The sequence below is a fragment of the Polypterus senegalus genome, chromosome 10 (assembly GCF_016835505.1).
Source record: "Polypterus senegalus isolate Bchr_013 chromosome 10, ASM1683550v1, whole genome shotgun sequence".
In the NCBI taxonomy this organism is placed as follows: Eukaryota; Metazoa; Chordata; class Cladistia; order Polypteriformes; family Polypteridae; genus Polypterus; species Polypterus senegalus.
Window position 1 is genome coordinate 34,746,333 of NC_053163.1, and position 23,785 is coordinate 34,770,117.

The 23,785-nt window shown below is 34.6% G+C and overlaps 1 protein-coding gene across 14 annotated transcripts in view; it reads left to right on the forward strand.

Annotated features, from left to right (window-relative positions):
* LOC120537069 (activating transcription factor 7 interacting protein) overlaps positions 1-23,785 on the forward strand; it is a 178,107-nt gene that overhangs the window by 146,638 nt on the left and 7,684 nt on the right. For 6 of the 14 annotated variants that reach the window (XM_039765699.1, XM_039765697.1, XM_039765698.1 and 3 more), the window contains 8 exons: positions 5,427-6,207; positions 6,395-6,821; positions 6,928-6,981; positions 7,125-7,303; positions 9,310-9,447; positions 11,543-11,617; positions 11,712-11,764; positions 12,486-15,076. In XM_039765699.1, coding sequence (XP_039621633.1) covers positions 5,434-6,207; positions 6,395-6,821; positions 6,928-6,981; positions 7,125-7,303; positions 9,310-9,447; positions 11,543-11,617; positions 11,712-11,764; positions 12,486-14,235 — 3,450 coding nt within the window. In that variant the 5' untranslated portion in view covers positions 5,427-5,433 and the 3' untranslated portion in view covers positions 14,236-15,076. The other 8 variants (XM_039765688.1, XM_039765692.1, XM_039765701.1 and 5 more) reach the window with 8 other exon arrangements.

Genomic DNA, 23,785 nt, shown 5'->3' on the forward strand with positions numbered 1-23,785 from the left:
AATTCTTTTTGTTTATTTGTAAGGTATACTATTTACTGTTTAAGAAAAATTTAAATTGTATAAATTTCTGCATGGCATGTGCTGTATGGTCTCTATTGATGAGAGACACACTGAGTAACTGTGATATCCATGTATTTTATTTATTCTGCTCTCTCTTGATTAAAATGTGTTGTTTTCTGTTTCTGGTTTACCTTTTCCCAGTTACTATATTAATTAAACAAGTTAACCAAACTTCTTCATTGTGGTATAAAGGGAATTAATTTAATTTCCCCTTCAAATTATACATAGGGTATGTCCAGTTTTTTTAATATTCACAAAAGATGTAAAATCATTTGGGACGTGTTGATTACCAGATTATTTCAGTGCAAGCTTTCAGATGTAGGTCACACACAAGTCACTACATCTGTATGAGATTTAGTACCACATATAAAGTGGTCTAAATCCAATCTGAAAAATTTTGGTTACATGTAGGGAGTGTTTTTTGTTATTCAGGCTTGAGTGTAGACATGAAATTGGAGACACTTTTAGCTGCTGTGTGCATGCTCACTATGAAGGAGATTCTTCTTGCTTCATTATTTTCGATGTGTAGTGCATCTACCTGAAGTTGTCTATGGACATTTATAAGCAAAGTGGTGTTCAGACTGTGGATTAAAAATATCTTTATCCTTTGATTGTATTTCCAACAATGATTTCATAATTATTAGCATTGTAAATTTGCTATAAATTTTTAATGATTAAGCATTTTAATTAGTTGTTTTTGTTGATCACCAGTAAATCTGAGTGAGATTTTGAGGTGCCTTATTTTTTAAGTCTTGTAATCAATTCTTTATAAATGAAAGACAAGGTTACTTTTAGCTGGCTCCCTTAAAATACTTCCTTTTTTGATTATGCACCTTGAATTTTTTGTATTTTAATTTTTATGTTTTTAATATGTAGATTGCGATGTAAAATTTGTTTTTTTTTTTCTGTTTTTTTTTTTTTACCTAAATAAAATTAAATAAAGGCGGTGGCTTTTCAAGAAGAATGTTCTCTAGTTTTGCACCTTATACTGTGCAATTTTTTTAAAATGGAGGGGTGTGTGTTGTGATTGTCTTAGTACCTCTTATTATGACAAGTTACACCAGCACTGCATCTAACTGTAAGTGAACCCACACTTTTGCTTAGTGTTATTTTGTCCCTCTGATATATGCATAAAGCATGCAAACTCCATCTGCTAGTGTTCATTTCAGAATACTACTTTAGATGTACCTCTCCCTCTTCTATCCCTTTCTGCCACACACTCTCTCACACACACACTCATATAGCACCCCCCACCCTCTTCTATACCCGCCTCCTCCTCATGCTTCACTGAATGCCTGTTGCCAGGGCAGCCCGTCAAACTAGTGCTTATATTGGCTGATTTTTAGAGCTGCTCAACTCTAGCTTCACATGACCCATCAAGTATTACCCAATGAAGAGAGTCTATGCAAATTTTTCCTACTTGAGTTAACAGCATGCATGTGGGCTTATTCTGTTTGCTATAAGAAAGAGCAGACAGGATGAGAGCATGGCTAAGAGGGACTCCATTTTAGGTATGTATACACTTTGGTGTCCCATCCGAATCATTTCAGTTCAAATCTGTTTGCTGCTTTTGTTTCCTGCTCTTCCCCTTCTGAATCATCTTCATTGGTAAAGATCCCAAAACAAAAAAGTTTGACATTTTAATATGGAGATAATTCAGCAGTTTAAATATGGGGATAATTTGCAGAACATTGCAGTACTGCACATTTTAAACTGAGTTGTGTGGCAGTAAAGCATTTGTGCTAACTCACTTCTGTCATCTTGCACCAAAGTGGACAAGCTACTGGTTGCGCCAATGTGTCTAACCTGGGCAACAGTTTTAGGCCCCTTGCGAGGCCCTGTATGACATTGCCAGAGAGTGTTTAACGAAAAAAAAAATTGGCATTGCATATTGTTTTAAAATTATCCAGGCTAAATAACAAAAAAAAAAAAAAAAATCTTATTTGATATAGTATATGTTGTAATTGTGCTGGTGCTTTACTCTAATTATTACTCTAATAAGTACAGCCTTTGCTTTTAACCTTTTGTTTAATATTTTGAAATTTTCACCATTTTCTTTCCAGCATTACTGAATGTGATTATGCCATACCTACATCACTGAGCAGAATGGCTTTCTACTGCAGTTTGCTAACCAGCTGGGAAGAGTGAGGACAGGATGTTACGGATGGGGAGCAGGAGCATGGGAGCGAGCTGACACATTGTTTTCTCCCATGCTCTTTTTGAAACTTAAAAAAAAAAAAGTCCAGTGTATATGTTTGTCTCAGGCTATTGCTCTGTAGTGCAACATTTGAGTGGTTATTTTATTTGGACGGGCCTAGGAAAAAAGGCATCAGAAATGTGATTTCACTTGTATCTTTCCCAAGTGTAATGCTCCCATATCTGCTCTTTTCTCATTCAAGGTTGTTTCTAAAGTAATTTAAAATCCCTTACAAAATTGTCCTAAAGAAACTGAGTAGAATGTTTTAAGGAAAAGTTAAGACTTAATTCATAGCTTTTATTGAAAGTAAAGACAGTTTGTGGTGCCCTCTTATGTTTGATTTTCTTTTCTGGGAACCATCTTGAACAACTACTGCAGCTTTAGCTGCTGAGAAATTGGAAGAAAGTTACGCTTTTAGAAAAGCAGAGAATGCCAGGTTTTTACATTTACTCATTTCACTAACATGCTTCTTGCATAATAGAGAAGGCTATAGACAGATTTTAATTATTTAATAAGTCATTTAATATAAGGGGGAAGAGTTAGATTTTCTGTGATATGCCACTTTAGAACTTATTGGAAGAAAGTTACTCTTTTAGAAAAGCAGAGAATGCCAGGTTTTTACATTTACTCATTTCACTAACATGCTTCTTGCATAATAGAGGAGGCTATAGACAGATTTTAATTATTTAATAAGTCATTTAAAATAAGGGGGAAGAGTTAGATTTTCTGTAATATGCCACTTTAGAACTTGTATTGTAAATTACAAAGTTTTAAAATATACATATAGATAGATATAGTATATATGTATGTGTGTACTTAAGGTACTTCTGTCATCTTATTAGTTTAATATACTGACATTTTTCCAGTTTCCCTTAAGAATTCTACTGATGCATCATTTATTATAAAAACACAATGTTAAAATGTGTATACATTTCGATACTAAAATATTTCGATTTTTTAAAAATTTGTTCTTATTTTGTGTATGAACATAGAATTTCATATTTCACTAATCATAATTATGTAAAGAAGTATTTGTAAATGTATGAAAAATATAGGAGAATAATCTGAAAGCAGGTATTGTTTGTTCCGGAACCTGTTCTAAGTAACTCTGCTTCCCAACATAGTTTCATGTAAAATTCGATTAAAAGGCATCTTGCTAGATATTACTGCTTGCCTTTCTCTGTAATAAACGTATTTTCTTTTCGTTATTTCCTTAATTTTACCAGTTCATTTTTCATTTAGTCAGTACTACACGTTCAAAAGGACTGAAGTAGTTAACTAAAAGAGTACACTATGTGTGTGATGTGATGATGATCCAAGAAAGTAAAAATTTTTGATTTGTTGAACTTAATCAATCTGTGAATTTGGATATTTGGTATGAGCCTTTCATTAAACGAATGAAAAAATGAAGAAAAAAACCAACTTTGTACTATTACACACCACTTCTTATAAAGTGCTTGTTCAGTACATCACAAATGCTTTGACCATATCAAAAGATATTCTGCATCATCACCAAACTGATAGAGTAAGCATTCACTTATCGTTACCGCCAGAGTTAAGAACGTCTTTCAAAAAATCTAATATTCAGTATAATCATTTGAGATTTGAAGAGTGTGACTCCATGTTCCTTATCATTAAGTTGTGTGATTCACAAATTGTTTAAATATTCTTTATAGGTGCCATTTTGAACAGGATCCTTAGCTACTGCTTGTGGCATTTTATGTCAGTACCTAGTCGCTGTAGAAAAGCGTCTCATGCTTATAACCTTGATGATTAGGCAACAGTATTACAAGCTGTTGTGCTATACTAATAATGTGTTTTACACTGTTTCTCTTTATTAAACAGATCACTAGATATATGTTGTAAATTAAAAAATAAATTGTTTAAGAATTGTATGGTGAATGACCGGTTTTATTTTAGTGCAGGTTGTTCCAAGGATGGATAGATTTAATTTTAAATTAAGGTATACTGAAGTTATTGTTTCCATAATGTTTATGCATGTATGTAAGCCACAATATATATGCACATTTAACAATGTTATTTTAGTAGTAATATACATTGTGAGCACCCCTTTCCTGTGACAAAAACCCTGTTACTTTTAAATTGATACATTCACAAAGATTGAAATTAAATAATTAATAAATGACACCTGTGTGTTCCATATTTTTATGATTCATTTCTTGTAAAAGGGAATAATGATATCTGACAACAAGATTTGTCATGGTCTACGTTTTTGTAATGATTACCCCAACAGTTAAGAAGGTGTCAGTACTAGTATATTTTAGTTATATGTAGTAAGTGAAGGTGACCATTATATCACTTTTTTCAGAGTTAAATATCTTTATTCTTTTCAAGTGATGCAATTAAATTTACAGCAGTGATAACATGGATATATATTTTAAGAAATAAAAAAGAGTAAATTATATGCAGTTGTCTTGTTTTGCTATTTTTAGAAGGATTTGGTGCCTCCTTGCTTTTATTTCATCAAAATAATGTATTCCCCCTTTAAGTTTGTTGCATATATATCAATAGACAGACAAACCTTTTTTTTTTTTTTAATAAAATCAACTACTAATGTGACACACAAATTGTTGGGGGAAAAAAAAAAAACATAACAGTTTATGACATGGACTAGATGTGATTATCTAATTCCTTGCATGCTCAACCTAGCTGTTATTATAGGGAACTTATTATTTGCTGCACCTTGACTAGCTTATATTTCTCTGCAAATCATATAGTGCTTGTTTAGTACTCTCTGTCCCGAGAACTCATCTTAGACACTGTTTTTTTTTATGAAACAGGGATACTGTATTCCTAAAAATAGCATTTATTATGCCATGTCAGCTTTGACTAAACTATCAACTGCTTGTGAATAGGTAGATTGAAAATTCATATTTGTATGTCCAGACTTCCAAAATATTGTTAAATTTAATTGGTTGTAAATGTTTTCAAACAGCAGTTATTTTAAAACATACTTTTTACTAAAGTATAGCAGGCTGATACTTTTAATGTTCTCTATTCTTGTCTAAATCTAGTTTGCTCAGACTTTTTGCAAAAATTGCAGGTGTTTAAAACACCACATTTTTAGGGATTAAAGTTCAAAATTATAATTTTTTTTTTTTTAACTCATTGTTTTTTTTTTTTTCTTGACATCCTTCCTTTACATTAGGTGAAAGATGGAAACAGTTGAAGAGCCCCAAAAGAAAATTTTCAAGGCTAGAAAAACTATGAGAACAAGTGATCGACAACAGCTGGAAGTTGTGCACAAGGCTAAGGAAGAATTTCTTCAAAAACAGGGACAGGGAGTGGTGGAGGAATCTGGTACTACAGGGGCTCCATCTCCTGCCCCCACACCACCCCCAACCCCTTCTACCCCACTTGTTAATGGCAAGCATAACTCAAATGAAAATGGAGACCTAGAGCAGCCAGACTCTCCTGTTGCCGATAAAGCCACCTCCTCCCCAAAATCACTTTCTGAAGATATCCAAGAGTCTGAAGAAATGGAGGAGTTAGAGCCAACATCCAGTGGTAACGTCAATCAAAAAGAGACAGTTGAATCTGAACTATATGAAGACATCTCTGAGCCAAGTCCTTATTCTGAAAGCCCACAAGATGCACGCGTTTCCCAGAGTCTTCCTGCCAAAGTGGTACAGGAGCAGCCTGAGGAGGAAAAGACTACAGAAAATGTGAGAGAGGTGGAGGATACAAATTCTACAACTATAAAGACCATAGAGGATAAAGGGAATGCTGGGAAGCTGGCAGATGATGGTTCACCTGCAGAGAACAAAGAGGCTTCTCTTGAATCAAAGGTTCCTGAGGTCAAGTCTGTCTCTCCTACCCCAGCTCCTTCACCCATTGTCCTTCTAATGCCTTTAGAAGTAGAGCACAGAGATAAGAGTCCTACGCAATTAGAAGATATTGGAGACCTTGCAATTTCAAGCAGCGTGGAAGTAAGAATTGGGGATATTGGGGAAGCTGGTTTGTTTAAAATATGGTATTGTTTTGTTTTACATGTTTAACATTTATTTATAATTTGTGAAGGAATCTGTTTGATTCTGTAAGTCACTGAAGAACATGTGGTAGTTAGCCACTTTGTGAGTCATAGTTTTTATTACTTTTTTCCCCTTTCACTCTCAGGGTAACGCAGAGGATATCTCTGATTCTCTAGTAAAGAATAAGCTGAATGAAAGGAATGTTGATGGTGAAACTGAAGAAAAGGCCTCTTCTGTTGAGAGATTAGAAGCTGGGAGCCCTGGCCCTTCTGTATCCACTACAGCAATGGAAACAGAAACTGGTGACAGTGAAGAAATTATTCCAATTCTAGAAAAGCTGGCCCCTTCTTCATCAGCCCCTTTGTCTCCATCGAGTCCCCCAAGTGAAGATGTACTGTCTCCTGCTCAATCTCCGTCACGACAAGATAGTAGTGACCTTGTACCTCGTGAAGGATTTCTTGTACTGAGTGATGAAGATGAGGGTGAAAAAGACAGAATGGATTGTGAAGAAGTACAAAAGGATACTGTACAGTCAACAGCCACACTTCCAGAAGAAACAGGCAGTGCTAATGGTCGGTGGCCTGTGTTCTTAAAGGTTTTTTCTTCTGCATTTGCTAACTTGTAAATTATGCAGAATGTCTTGGATGGCAACCCTTACGCTGTATTTTCCTTTTTTAGTTGCTGAGGTTGAGACTGTGGAAGAACCCAAAACCTCAAGTAACCTTGAACTTGGTAAATACACCCATTTAACCCCCACCCCCCCAATAAATTTTAATGTAATTTATTTAATTCATTATTGTACTTGTTTACTAGATTTTGTGTGCTATAAGACACTGTTACTTGGATTTAAAAGATACTTTTTCAACTCTCTCCAGAGGCAGAGCCAGAAACAGAAGTCCTAGAAATGTCGACACAAAGGAAACGCTCTTGTTCCGATGATGTTGAAGTAGTGTCTGAACCTAAACGTCGTCGTTTTCTAGAAGGAAATTATGAGGCTGAGCTGGAGCTGAAGATTACAGCTGCACGGGCTGATGTTCACCAAAAACTGGAGAAGGTCAGCACTTTTCAGCATCATTGTATTATATAAACTGTTAAGTGCTTAGTCAATTTGCTAATCTGCATGCACAGAATGCAAATTTTACTTATGTTTCTGGTGAACATTTCATATTAAAAGCAATTTTCAAAACCAGGTTTAAAAATTTTAACTTGTCAAGCTACCTTTGCTCACCATTGGTTTTAAATGAGAAAGACCTTGTCTGGATTTGTAGTATTATTTTCTGCTTGTTATGCATATCCTGTTTTCTCATTTTCTGATTAAGACAAATTTCACATGTACCTTTATATTTGGTTGTATTTTTAAAAGCCTTCTCTAATAGCATTATTCCATCGAGAAGTAAAGCGTAAGGACTTGTCAAAAGCAATTCTCAAGATAAAAATATCATATACATTCCAAATTGACTCCTTTACATACATATAATATATATATATATATATAGATATATAGATATGGAGATATAGATATAGATATAATATATATATATATATATATATATATATATATATATAAGCAAGCTTGCAGGACACACTTAAATATTACGCTCCTTTTTATCTTTGCTTATGGACATTTTCTTTACTGTTAATTATATCATATCAATTTTGATAGATTTAACTTAATTAGTCTAATTGAGAAAATGGTTTTTACATGCTTTGATCTTTGTATAAATGAGAAGTGGTTTCTAGATCAGAGAAGTGCTCTGGCATGATACACAAACTGCACAAAATTTGAATTATGTAGTTCCCCCTATTTTAATGAACTAAAAGTAATTGGACAATTAGCTGCTTAGCACCCCATGGCCTAGGGTGTTATTTCATCTTTTAAGACATGCTCAGTTAATCTGATAAAAGGCTTTCTAGGTAAATTGTAGTTGTGGAATGTGTTGCTGTAGTCACTCAACATGAGGCACAAAGAGATGCCAGTAATGCAGACTGAAAATCGGGGACCCGAGACCCGAGACCTGAGACCCAGCAAAAACCTTAGGTTTGCAAAAATCAATTGGTACTTTATTTTAAACAAATAATGATGTACTGGGTAGATGTGGAATAAAACCGCCTGGTAGACCATGGATTCCAACTTCAATAGATAACAGAAAAATACTTTCACTTGCAAAGAAAACAAAAAACCTTTTTAGATTTGGCCACATCTACATGGTTTCACAATCACACATTCTAAGGATTCGCCTCAAGGTGAAAATATTTGGTAAGTCTTAAGATCAGAAATTCCAGGTTAGAGTTTGCTAAGAACTGCACCAAAAATGATGTCTTCTGGACCGATGAGATGAGGATCACATATGCCAGTGATAGAATAAGAAAGGTGAAGAGAAAGAAAAGGACCACTCATGATTCTAGGAATCCAATCTCATATGTGAAAGGTTTTGTGGAAATTGTGTTTTGTTCTAGGCATGTATGGTTTCCACTGGAATCTGGTTCCCTTCCATTACTGATTAGGTTACTGCTGGTAAATTCAACAGGATGAGTTATGAAATGTATAGAGACATATCTGCTTATATTCAACATAATTCGTGAGAAGGCACTTTATACTGCAGCAAGAAAGTGTTCCAAAGCATGCCCCTAAAGCAACAAATGAGATTTTCAAGGATAAAAAAAAAAAAAAAAATGTTCTTGAATGGCTGAGACAGTCACCTGATCTAAGTGTGATTAAGTATGAATTTCACTTGCTGAAGACAAGCTCCAAAGTAAGTGTAAACCAAGGATGGCTGCTGTACAGCAGTTTTATTTAAGGTAATACTAATTTGTCCGGTTACTTTTGTTTTTTTAAAATGGGGAGAAACACTCATATGAGAAGTATTGCAATTCCTGTAAATGTGACTGTATGTAAATGCCCTCAATTTAATGCAGAAAGTCTACACTTAAAAGCTCATATTCTGTGTCTCATTTCAAAACTGGTATTCTTGCAGTGGACTGCACTATGTACTTTTTTTAACTCACATATAGATAAATATTTAATATAATTTTGAAACTCCTCTGGTTGTTTATTATCAGATTGTACAGAGAATTCTTGAAGAGAAAATCCGTGCTTTACAGTGGAGTGTATTTGACAAAACACTAGAGGAACTGAAAAGTCGTGTAGAAAAGATTGACTGTAGCAAAAGACATGAGGCAGTGCTCACTGGACTTCAGGTGAGGTTTTGGAAATTTAATGTGTATCATATAATGTACTACATAAAATATTCAAGCAAATTAATCCAGTTTTGGTTTAAAAGGTAATCATACAGACCAATTTCAATTTTTACTTTTAAAAGCATTTTAAGTGCATGTTGATCAGTTTTACTACATGCTGATGAATAAAATGTGTTACTTGGAACACTTGAGGCAGAAAAGAGTGAGATTTTGTTATCACTTTAAGAACATGCAAAATGCTTGATTCTGTCTCCATACCCTTAACTCATCTACTTCCTTTATCCATTTACATTATATATATATATATATATATATATATATATATATATATATATATATATATATATATATATATATATATATATATATATATATATATATATATATATATACACTCAACACACACACAGGGAAAGTTCTGTTACAACGAACTCCCAGGGACCTAAAAATATTTTGTTGTAATGAAATTCTGCATTTGTTACTATAGTGCTTTTTTAACTTGTGTCCAGGAATTTGCAATCATTTCAATAGCTTCTTTCGCATTAATTTTAATCTCCTCCTGCCTACAAGTGACGCTGATGAGAATTTTTCTCAGTATTTATTTGCCATAATACACTTTTAGGGTGTGAATGATGCCCACATCCAATGGCTGAAGCACTGCTGTGCAATTGGGTGGGAGAAATTCAACGCAACCATTACCTAAATATGGAAGCATGTTGTGTGGAGCACTGTTGTCAATCAGAAACCGAATCATCCTTTTTTTCTTCATTTTTTGGGATCCTCCCCACCCAACAGGAATGACACGCTGAAGTGCGTCCCGAAGTGCGATTGCAGCGTCTGTGGAAGATTGTTTGTCCGTTGCTGGGGCAGGGGAATAGCAGGCTCACAGCGGTGCAGTGAAGCACCACAGAAGCAAATCATAAAAGATCGGGTTTGCACTATAAGTCCCTGTCTTGTACCCCAAAACACGAGGCTTAGTCTCAGTACTATAGCAAAACCAATTTTATTTAGCTTGAAACAGGAACGGCACAGTTATTTATTGTAGCGTGATCTGCCAATCTGCTATACACAGACTCCGCAGTCAGGCAGGGTCGTGGCCAGGTCATTGACCAAGTAATCCTGTTATCTGCATTTACAATGCATCGCCCATCGAGCTCTTTTCTGTTTACTTTGGCAGAGAGACGCAGCATAGATGTGACCCTGCTGTTACTCTGTACAGACGCAGAGATCGCACTTCGGGACGCTCTTCGGCGTGCTGTCTAGTTGTTGGGGGAGGTCCCAAGAGAGTTTACAAACCTCACATTTTCTTGAATGAGTGCCACATTAATAGGAATGTTTCCTGATCGAGCATCACTGAACCACATAAAAACTGCTTTTTCGACATCTTCAAATACAGCAGTTCACATATGTTTCCAACCCAAGATTTTTCTTCTTTTTTTGCTCTGTCTTTCAAGAAAGTTGACGGTGTTGATGGCGAAATTCCAACAACATCTTTTTTCTTTTTGCCGCAATCGAGAGCTGCAAAAATTAAAGGGTTTTTTTTTTCTATTGACTGTTATCATTTTTTCGTATCTGCCGTTTCTATAGGAGGGTGACAATGAGTTAAATACTAATGAATGTTTTTCAAATGTTGACAAGCAATAAGCAAAAGATATCACTGAGAACCGCAGGAAACAAAAAAGGCAAAAAAAAAAAAAAAAACGGTTCAAAGAAAGAAAAACAAAATTACAGTGTTTGTTTGGGGATCGTTGTGCACAACTGAGCTGCAGCCACAGAACTAAATGCTCTGCGTATGATTCATTCAGGCATTTCAAGGTCTTTTGTGCACTTCGTTGTAATGAAAGTATCTGCTGAATGTACTTCATAGTAACAGATTTCTATAGACTCATGTCATATGGGGAAGCTGTCGGGACCATAAAAATACTTTGTTGTAATGAAAATTTTGTTGTAAAGATATTCGTTGTAATGGAATTTCACCTGTATATATATATTTTTTGCTCATTTTCATGTTTAAGTGTGGTTGGGTAAATTCAATTAAACTGCTTCTTTTAAAAGACATTTAAAATTTTTGATTAATATGTATCTATCTTTGTAGGCTAAAATATCTAGACTTTCCAAAAAATTTGGAGCTGCTAACCAAGCTCAGGATGAGGCAAGGAAACAGCAGGAGGTATTCTTTGACATTATATTAGTATTTATATATTGAATGCCTACTAGTCCATAATAAATTATAATTTGCCTGATATTTACTCTTTTCTTTACAGATCTCTGCTAGTCAGGCAGATTTATCTTCAGGTGCTGCTACCACAACATATCGGTAAGTACCATAAAGGAACACCACCAGACAGACTTTACTTTTATTCTGTTAAATTTGAAATTCATGTTTTTTGTCACATAGTTGTTGGTTCTTTATGCTGCTTATTGAGATATTATTATAGAATAATGTGCCACTTGGTGGTGGAAAATGGTCATTGCATGCTGGCTACGTTCAGTATACTTTTTCCCCAGTGTTCTCTCATTTGGTTTTCTAAATATGCATTGTACTCTGACACGTTTTCAGTCCATTCAAATACCTTAAAGTTGTAATCAAAATGAAAAACTTTAATTCTAACATTTTTTTGGAAAAGTGGCTTTACTTGACAAAACAAAATCAAAAATGCTCCTAAAATTATTAATAAAAAGTAAGAATGACATTGCTGATTGTGAAAGAGGTTGAAATGAAAAGTTGCAGTCATGGGGGTTATCCAGGACTGAACTTTGTGATATTGGTGTGTAATCTTTGCAGTGCTATTATGTAAAATAGTTGGAAAAGTTTTTATTTAGATTTCTAGAGCAGCATTCTATTACATCAGAATGTTTTGGACTCTTTCAACACCTTTGTCAACAAAACTAACATGAAGGGGTGGAAAGATGAAACAGTTGTTAAATGTCAACAGAAGTCACCTAAAGGGGATAGTTTGGTTTTATATGCTAGATGACAGCAAAGAATGTGAGATGAACCAAGTCTCTCACATTTTAAGCATCCGTTCTCCTTACAGAATGGCACCAAATAACAGCTGTCACTATCGTCAAAAGAAATACTTTGCTGAAGATGTTTTGCACATTATTGATGATGCGGGCTCTGCGCTGTCAGATGAGGATTTTGAGATGTCAGAAGGTACAGAAGAAAGCGACGATGACAATGCAGTTAGAATGTCCCCAAGATTGAGTGATAGCAATAGCAACATACACCAAGTTCCAGCAACTGTCATCTGGGAAGACTATCCTGAGTTTGATTCCTGGAAGCCCTCTTGGTTGCCAGATTTCAAGAAAACACATGGAGTTCTGGTGGACACTACTAACTATGAGCCAGTTGATTACTTTAAATTGTTTTTCCCAGAGAGTGTTTTCGAATTGATGAGTATGGAGACAAACAGGTATGCTGAACGTTTTTTTAATTCTCCTTGCAAGTTATCACCACATTCACGCTTCTCAAAATGGAAGCCCACAACAAAGGAAGAGATGAAGGGTTATGTGGCACTGCAAATTGAGATGGGACTTGACTGGCGTTATAACTACAGAGAACACTGGTCTACACGTAATGTTTCTCCAGGTGGATTTGGAAAGGTGATGCCACGAGATAGATATGTATTGTTGAACAGTTTTCTACATTTTTGTGACAATAAAAAGCAGCCCCAGAAGGGTGAACCAGGATATTACCCAATATGCAAGATCCAGCCTCTACTTGACCTGACAATGCCAACTTACATGCAAGTGTACCAACCTGATCGTGACCTATCAGTGGATGAGTCGATGGTAAAATATAAAGGCCGTCTCTTTTTTCGTCAGTGCATGCCAGATAAACCAACTAAGTATGGCATCAAAAATTTTGTACTGGCAGAGGCAAACACCGGGTACTGTCTTAAAATAATCACTTACATTGGCAAATATTCATTCCCAAGAAAAGACTGCTCCCTCACAACACAGATTGTTTTGGATTTGCTACAAGGTTGTGACAATAAGGGACACATTGCCTATATGGACAATTTCTACACATCGCCTGATTTATTTCTTGAGCTGCAGCGTAAAGGAATTGGTGCCTGTGGTACAGCAAAGGCTTCTAGAAAATATATGCCGCCAAAGCTGAAACCAAGCAACCTGAAACTAACAAGAATTGATAAGCCAATTTTTGTACGTGCAAATAATTTGGTGGCTCTTGTATGGCAGGATGTAAAAAGAGTAATATGTCTCACAACAGTTCACACAAACAATACATGTAAGAAAGTAATCCATCAAAAGGGAAAGCCAGAAAGAAGAGTGGTGAATAAACCTATAGCAATTGAAGAATACAGCGTAAAAGTATCTGGTGTTGATCGGCTGGATCAGATGTTAGGGGCATATGCTTTTGCCCACAAGTGCATGAAATGGTACCACGCAGTCTATCACCAAGTGCGTGAGGTTGCTCTGACAAATGGTTACATAATTTACAAGCAAGAGAAAAAGAGTGACTGTCTGAATGCTGCCAATTTCCGCAAAAAAGTTGTGGATGGTTTACTCTCTGAGTATGTGGCAGTTGAAACTGTGAGGCAAGGCAGGCCATCCCACAAATCTTTGCCAAATAGGCTAACCGAATGTCATTTTGCAGCCACCTATGAAAACAAGAAGTACAAACCAGATTGTATAGTTTGCAGCAACAGGCAGAAAAAACAGCGTCACCAGTGCAATACATATTGTAAACAGTGTGATTTACCAATGCATGCAATCGGTTGCTTTGAGCGGTACCATACAATTCAAAATTATTATATATAGAGTATTCATGCATTTTTCAGACATTTGTTAGTTTCTTGTTTTGCACAGTTACAAAAATATAAAGTAGCTTAGACATTTTTGTAAACACTGTTTTCTTAAAAAATGCAGAGTCCGGCTGTGATCTTAAAAAAAAAAAAAAAAAAAGTTTTGTTTGTCTATTGTCATTTAATTATTCGTAACATTGTGGGGCTGATATACTTCTTATTAAGCTAATGTAATAATGGCTCATCTAGCACAATAGAAAACATAAGCCATGTCCAAAGAGTAATGTATGTTTCTGTTGGAATACCTGCCAATGATTTCCAATTGTATATTATTACTTTTGTTAATTTTTTAGTCTGGGGAAGAAAAGGGGTGCCAGCTTCTATAGCTGGCAATTCTTGTTATTTTGTTGTATTTTATTTGATTATAAATAACCATCAACATTTGGCACATTTCTGGATCAGTATTGTTAAATAAAGAGTTATTGTTACTTTGGTGTCTATATGTTAATTGTTAATTGAAGTAATTGGTTATGGTTACCTTAATATATGTCACCAATGTATAATGTAGTCTAAGCAGCCTATTTCATACTCAAATAGCATTTACTAAGACAAAGATAAATATTGTATACTGTATTGTACTTTAGATCAGATGTTACCCAAATAAACTTTTCTCAGCACAAGGATGGATTTACATTTTCTTTTTCTTGAATGAAGTGCTGTTCTAATTTAATAGGGTAAATGGAGCAATATGGTTGCTGATTACAGAGTTGTTCTTGTCAAAACTTTTGTCAATATGCTGGTAACTTGTATTTATGAGGTTAAGGAATATGTTACCCAAAAAATTCTGTTACTGAAGGTTAACTGAAGAACAAGTTTGAGATTGCATTGCTTTTTTAGCAGAAACGTTCACACTGTGAGGAAGATGCTGGAAACAAAACGCAATGATACACCTGTGCAACAACCTGCTACAGGTTAGTTTCTTGTCTTTTGAGTTTTCTTCTCAATCACACTGAAATTCCTATGTTTATCACTCATGTAAACAAGAAATCTGTCATTACTTTTATCCAGATTGACCTTATTCATGTAAAGTGCTTTTGTGGTCGATTGTGATAACCTGATTCTTCTCTTGGTATTTGCACAAAAGAAGAGACATTATAGTTATACATTTTAAAATGACTATTTACATGTAAAGTTTATTTCAATATTACTAAGCATTTTCCAAACCAATTAAGATTACTGGCTCTTTCCAGTGTAATAAATAAAGATCCACTAGAGCGCAACTACCTCTTGGTTAGGCTAAGAATAATTAACAAAAGATTGTATTAGTTGAATATTATTTGGCATGTGAAGAATTACATTCTGCCCTATGTTTGAATACAGCAAATAAATTCTGTATATCTTTTGAAGGAAATTTAAATACATTTTATTGTCCGTTTACAATCTTAACAATTTACTTTGAGTGCAGTCATTTTGGCATGCAACAAACTATAAATTAAAGTTATGGAACCCAGGATGGTACTTGAGGCTAATGTTTTAGTTTTCTTTCTCTTCCAGTTATATCTGCAAGCCAAGGCGGTTCTCAGACAACAAATGTGCAGATTAAAGCAGTAGCTCCCAGCACTGTGGCAGTTACTGGAACAGCCTCTATTGTTGGCACAAGCCAACCAATAGTTGCCACTGCAGGCACAGCATCTAATGGTGGAGTTTCTACTACTGTTACCCAGAGTGGTGGGCAAGCCATTCCTTTGCAGTCGATGCCAGTTATATTTCATGTTCCTGTGGCAGTTACTTCGCAACCACAAATTGTACAAGCACCACAGGGGACCATTATGACCACCCAGGCCCAAGGAATGGAACTGGTGCCAGTCTCCTCATCAGCTACTTCCATATCCCTGCCAGGAGGATCAACTGCAAATAAATCTATGCTTTCTACACCACCAAGGGTCATGCAGACAGTGCCTGCATCATCTAACCCAACCGTGTCTTCTCCTGGAAGTCAAACTGTGTCCCAGGTTTCAGTTACTCGGACTCCTCTGTCAACTTCAGTTACTTATGGGACCACCACAACAACTAGGACTTTAGTTCAGCCAAAGTCACAGGCAAGCACAGCACCTGCAAGTCAGAGTTCCACTGAAACTGCAGCAGTAGGAGTTGCTTCTAAAACAGGTATGAACATTTTGAAGATGACTTGTTATTCAGAAGTAATCTGTTCTATTTGTCAAATTTGTTTTCATTTAGAAAATTGTCTAACCACTTTACCAGAATACTTACTAATATTTAGGTTTATCTACATATTGTACGGGACATCCAGTCTTTTTGAGTGACTTGGAAAAAGTTTAGCACAGTGCTTAGGTTTTGTACTTTATTAAATACTAAGAAATTTATAGTATTTAACCCCAATGGTGGAACATTATTTTTGAAGCAGTTAAACTAATGACATTTCTTTATGATTTTGAGTCACAAGACTCCATATTAAGTAATAAAGTAATTTAACCTAGTGAAATTTGTGAGCTTTGTTGTTAACACTAAAAACGTTTTCTATATGGTATTTAAAGACAACAAAGCATTACAAATAGAGTATCTGTATTTCCTTGTGTGCATGTCTACATTTTTAGTATCTCTTCACTTGTGTTAGTGTAAAGTCACATTTCTCTAAATGAACCTGTCAGGGTTGCTTATTCTTGGATCATGGGTGTGGCATCCTGTCTTCGCATGTGCTGTGCATTTTGGGATTAGGCATTATAATATATAGTGGTGTGTACTGTGGGAGTGAAAGCAATTTTGCTCAAGAGGATTTTGAATTAACTTCTCTTCATTCTCTGTATTTAATAAATTGCTATTAATTAGTGCCAGATTTGTGTGAATTATTTTTATGAAACATACTACAGAGGAGGTTTTATAAATGGATAGATATGTAGATAGGTAAAACATGTTTATTCTTTATTTTTATCAGCATTTTGTTCTACGAATAGAAATGGGCAGTATGCCCTAAGTAGTAGTGCCTTTTATGACCTTTTAAGGCTGAAAAGTGCTTGATTCATTTTTTTCTTCTTAATTTTTTTACCATTGTGATGTTAAAGCTAACTTAAAGCAAAAACAATTAAATGCAAATATAAACAGCGTTTACTACATTTGCTACACAGTTTAAGGCTACTCTTATCTGGCATAATCAACAGTGGTTACAGCATGTAGTCTGATTTAAATTCACCCTGATTATACTAAGAGTGTGATATATTGCCTTTTTAAGAGACATAACCCTTTTTTTTTTTTTTTGGGGAAGATAACCAAACTGCAAACCGATCAGCAGAGTCATCATCTGGCAAGAGTACAGCCCAGGTAGGCTTGACATGTTTCAGTTCTTTTACTGGTATTTATTGCAGTTTATAATACTTAGCAAAGGGTGCCAGAGTTTCTTAATTCATTTTACATCAATATAGGGTGCATTACATTATACAAATGTGTTTATCATTTTTCTTGCATTTTAAATTACAATAAACAAAGAAATTAAAAAATTAAAGACAAACAGACAACATGCAATTAGTATGGTTTAAGGATTAATATGATTGGTGATAAGAATTCAAGTAAATTTCTTGTCTTGCCAAAATGTCTTTGTTCTTCAATGTTATAAAAACAATCCTGTCACAGACTTTTTTACAAGCCAGGTGTTTTTAAAAAGGAGCCTAAATTTTAGACGTTTTCTTTAATTGTTATGGTTACTCCAAAGGTCATGCGAAAAGACAGTTTCCCCTCTGGGAATAATACAGTGTACCAAATATTGAAATTGTTTTGATCGTGATAGAACTACAGCTTATCCTAGATGCATTGTTGTTGAATTAAAACCCTTTATACAATTTATTTATAAATTGCTCTTATTTAAAGGTTAATCTTTGATTCAAAGATTAATATACTTGCAGAAAAAAATCATTGCTAGTTGATCTTTTATATTGGTCACATATCTCGTTTTTAGATTCTGTTAATGCAATTAGATGATGTTAAAGAATTGGTAAATCCTACCACAAAAAGCACTTTTAAATGCCTGTGCTTTTGTCTTCTATCAAATTATATTTCAAGTCATTTTAACTTATTATTTGTACATTTATATTTTGGATCTCTTGTCCTTTTTTTTCAGCCTTGGTTTGTTTTTCTTTTTAAGATCCTTCAGTTGTTCCCATAGTTTTAAAATTAAATTTAGAAAGAGGTGTTTTTTTTATATATAAGTATAAAAAGTACTTGATGTAAGGTTTTATAAAAGCATAAGAATTTTGCAGTCAGTTTTGTCATATATTAATATCTTTGCTTCTAATGACAGTAACATTTTAAGCCATTATTTCCACAAATTTAGTGGAGAAACCTAATCTATTATTTTCCTGCGGACCATAATACTAGATTTGCTGGGTGTTATGACGATTTCGTGTAAAGTGCTTTGCTCCTTAAGCTGCCTCCATGCAACCTGTCTCAACAGTTTCTGGCCAAGTGCATTCTGTATCAAATGTATTGACTGCAGTTACTGAATCTCGATACTAGTGTCAAACTATACAACTAGTAATCACAGGGGGTGTTTACGTGATTATTTCCTTACTTTTTATTATGGTTCCAGATTTCCTAATGTGTCATAAAAGTATCACAAGATCGCATTTTTTGTTAGCCAATCAACAATTTGCAGAATGCATCTCAGCTGTAATTTTGGCTCATCTTTTTTTATCTTTTTAAATTTGAGACATATTCACCGTTTCTTTTAGCCTCTCTTTCATTTACTCAGTCCATAACACCCACTTTCCTTCTTTTCTTCATCCACATTTCTACTTAATCATTTGTGGGACTTAAATGCATTGCACTTGCAGTTGAGTTGGCTTATTCATACACACGCAAACTCTGTGACTGATGACGTGCCTAAGATAAAAGTCCAACCAGTTTGATTGTAGTCAAAGAGGACTATGACAATGTCTCTGGGGGTGTTGCACTATGTGACGGATGGTCACTGGTGCACACAGATTATCCAAACTTGCTGTGTTTTTCTTAAAACTAAATGAAGGCTGTTAAAGCTAGTAATGTATTCTTCCTGTAAATAACCAAACATTTTGAACAGTGTTCCTGTTTAGGTCCCGTTTTATTTTCTATGTGAAAAAAAATATATTGTAGTGTCAAAGTTAAACTTAAAAGTTAAATGGTGGTTATATTCATGTATATGCTGATGACGTTGTGTTGTATTTCAGTGGATCCTGTTCAGCTGGCTATTCAGAGACTTGAGAATGTTTTACATAGTGTTCATAGGACAGCTTACCTTAATGTTAATCCATGTGTATATTTTCCATGTTTTTTTTTTTGTTTGTTTTTCTGCTTTAATATATTTTAAATACAAGGTGTATTTTTTGTTTTACCAAAAGCAGGTGGTTTATTATATTTATACAGTTTATTATTAAACTACAGTATTAATGATTGTGTTTTAATCAGCCATTTCAGTTTTGACTGTTCTTTTGGTTTAAACATGGTATATTATGCAGTAGCTTGCATAACATTATCAAGAAGTTTTTAGATATAATGCAGTCAAATGTATTTAATTTTAGACCATTAGATTTTATGGTTGAACATGTTCTAAATCAGAAACAGTGCTTGTTATTTGTTGACTACTGTTATGTAGTGTATTGTCCATGCCTTCAAGATTTCTTAAGATATTATTTACTGTTTCCAAACTAAGAGGAATAAAATGCTGTCATCATATTCTGTAGGGACTCTTTTTGCTGCTCACTATAGTTCTCATGTTACATATTAGTCTTAAAACAGATTTCTAAAGATCATACTTACACTTGCAGCTTACAGATTTACAGTTTACAGATTAGATGTGCCTGCAGTCATTTGCTTAATAAGATTTTTTTTTTTATCTGATTGCTTGCTTTATTATGGAATGTTATGATGTTGAGCTAAACTAAAGCCAGCTTTTATTAGATATTTACAGGTGTCTTCTCCCCAAATATTGGGAAAGATGAGTAAAAAGGGTTTTTAACCTTTTGGTGAATTACCTTAATCTCACACTAAAAAAATGAGAGAAATGCAGCCTTTGAATTAAGTAAATTCTGAGAAAATAAATTCTATTTAAACAATTAAGTTATTTTTGACAAAATCGCACATGCCACAATTATTGCCACCTCCTGCAATTAGTACCTTGTACAACCTCCCTTTGCCCATAAAACGGCTCTGTCTTCTATAATATCTTAGAACGTTGGAGAACATAGAACAGGCAATCTGACACTATTCCTTATTACACAATATCCAGATTATCCAGGGTCTTAGGCCCAGTCTTGTGCTCAATGGGATTTATGTCCAGGAATTTACATTTATAGTTACTTATTTGGCTGACATGTTTATCCAAGGCGACTTAACAACATTTTTGATCCAATTTGTTACATTTCTTTAGGTTTTTAGGTTTTCCACTTGGAGCACAAGCAGGTCAAGTGGGTCAGTAGCAGGTTCAAAGCCTTAACTAATACGGTCATGACAGAGGCTTGAGTGTGTGCTCCTTTAACCACTTTTGTTTTATTCGAGACATACATTTTGGATCATTGTCCTGTTGAAAGTTCAATAGCTTCCCAGTTTTTAGTTTCTTGCCGGAGGCAGCCAGATTTAAATTTAAACCTCGTGGTATTTCATGGAAACCGTGATGCCATGTTACATTAACAAGTAAGGCCTTTGGAGGATAAATGATCCCACAACATCATAGTACCTACCTTGCAATATGTGCTACTGGTGATTAGGTTCTTTTCAGTAAAGCCATTCTTGCTTTTACCTCAAACCCATCTTGAGTGCTTCATGAGAAAAAGCTCAATTTTCACTGACCATAAAAAATGTTTGCAGTCAAATTTCCAGCAGACTTGTAGGCATTACGTTTGTGGTTAAATGACAGGAAAGACTTTTTTTCTGGCATGCCATCCAAAAAATCTTGTCTGCATGGAGGCGGAATCCGATAGTAAAGACCTATTGACCCAAGATGTTACTTTCTTCTGTATATCTCCAGTAGTGATCCTTAGTCAGGAGGATGGCAAGCAGAAGTTTAAAAAAATACCTGTGTGTTCGGGCAAAATAAACTTGGATCCTCTTCAAGGCAAATTGGTAACGATTCCAGTTGATTTGAATTTTTAAATTTTTGCTGTAAATGTAGACATAGGCATTTCCAAGCGAGAATTTATTTTTTAAAGGAATTTCCTGACTTTTGAAGGCCAGTGTATTTTTCACAAATTTGTACTGCATATTATTTTATATTTCCCATGTTTAATGGATGAGTGAGGGAATCTGGCTTCTGTGCCACCTCATATTTGTACCACAGTTAAACAGAAAGTTATTGATTACTGCTTGAAAGTTCCTACACACTCTGATTAACTTTTAAAAAAAAGTTAGAAATGGAAAAATATTTCAGTTAGACTTCATGAGAATTTCTATGGATGAAAATAATTGTGGTACATTTGATTTTGTTAAAATTGTTCCATTGTGAGGGATTATTTTTTCTCAGAATAAATTTATTCTCTAAAAGGCTTGGGTTAAAATATCGATTTTCCGATTAATTGTTATTTTTCATTTAAGCAATTCAGTATCAATTATTAAAGTCACAAGATCAATCTTGTGAATCTCTGTCTTGCTCAATTATTATTTTTAGATTTTTGCTTATCTTTTGTTTTGGTGTCCAATCCAGTAGATGGTGCTACTGCACCTGTAAAGGCTTTTTACAGTAAAAACACTTTACTATCTTTCATAAAGTGGTGTGTTCTCCTTAACTGAAATCAGCGTCTTCGACACCTAATTCAGATGTGAGTGTAGCTGACCATTCAAGAAAGCAGATTCCTATGCAACATTCACACATTAAAAATGACTAGGCACCTGTGGTGGATTTGTTGCAGGCAAGCACACTGCATACCACTCACAATGGCAGCAAAGAGCTGCACCTTTCTGTCATTTCCAATGTAGTGTCCAATCGTGTGACCGCATCAATCACATCTTTGTGTGATGGCAAGTCCAATGAGCGTTGCTTCTCTTTAAGCATATGGCTAGCTAGCTGTACTGCTATGATTGAAAAAGTCTGCAACACTCCTCACCTGCCAAAGCAAGTGGACAGTTGTTGGAATTTTCAGAGTAGCATGCAATACAAAGTAAGTGAGTGCGCAAAGCAGGCCGACTTGAAGTAGCTCCATAATAGGAACATTATCAGTCACAATGGCCGGTCCTTTTTCTTTTATGTTCCATTCATTCAGTGCCGCTGTCAACAAGCATCAGCTCTAAATCTTCATTTTAAAATGTTTGCTTTTTGTTTGAGGACTATGAGGACACATTTTCGAGACTAATTAACATGACTGCTACAAGTAAGCAGCTGAAGAATTATAGAAAGACATGAGTCTTCCCACTTTATCTTCGGCTATTTCAAGATTATTGTAAATGTTCAATAGGGGAATAAATTCGGCTAACAGTTTAGTTGTAGTGTGACTGCATGGTGATTCATGACACACAAATAGGTTATTGAATAACAATATTTAAGAATCAATTGTTTGATTATTTTTTAATATTATTCGCAAAATGATATTGATGTTTTCTAAAGTAGATGCCATCACATTGTATATAAAACGAGGAGCTGCCCCATAATGTGTGAACTCTGATGTGGTACTACTTATAGTATGTTAGTTAAATTATGGTGAATTTTGAATGAGTGCAGTGCTGTGATTTTTTTTTTTTCTTTCACAAAGCAATGAAATTTAGTTTCACATCTTCCAAATACTGATGTTACTTGTTCATTACTAAGTATTTCTTTTTAAATCTTATGAAGTCACTATGTAGACACCCTTTAAATAAAGTATTACTGAAATTGTCACATTATATTAATGTTCTCTATGCATGATTAAGTAATTTCTAAAAAAGCCACCACTTCAAATATATCAGTGCACGCTATTTCAATCGATATGAAATCAAATCAGTGCTTATATCCAGCCCTAGTCTGTGATATTAAGGTAATTCACCAAATAGTGATTTTATTTTTAGTTAACTTTCCCAAAGGTGCCCATAATTGAGGAGGGAACTTTATATTAAATACCATTGTGCTGGTATTGTATTTTAAAATCTTGAGTTTTTTGCTTTTTACTGCTTTCTTTTCATGTAGTATTTGATCTGCAGTGCACAAGTAATATTCCTGTAATTATTTGTTTTCAATTGTGCATATAGTTTTACAAGTGTTAATTCAATGTATAAAACCTCATAGCTTCACTAGCCTTTAAGATGTTTTACTAAACCTCTTTAAAGAATTAACCATTTGTCACTGCGTGTATCTGCCTTCCATTGCCATCTGCTGGCTATTTTAATGATCACATTTTTCTGAAAAGTTTACTGTTCCTTTCAAAGTAAACATTTACCTTAATTTTATTGACCTTATTTTGTTCAAATAGCAACAGTGCTGATTGTTACTACTTCTCTAATATAGATATATACCCCCTTTTTTTGAGCAAGCTTAAATAATTCAAACACAAGATAACAAAAATCTATAGAAAATAAACATTTTAACTGATGTTAACAAAGATGCATTTAAATTGCTTTTT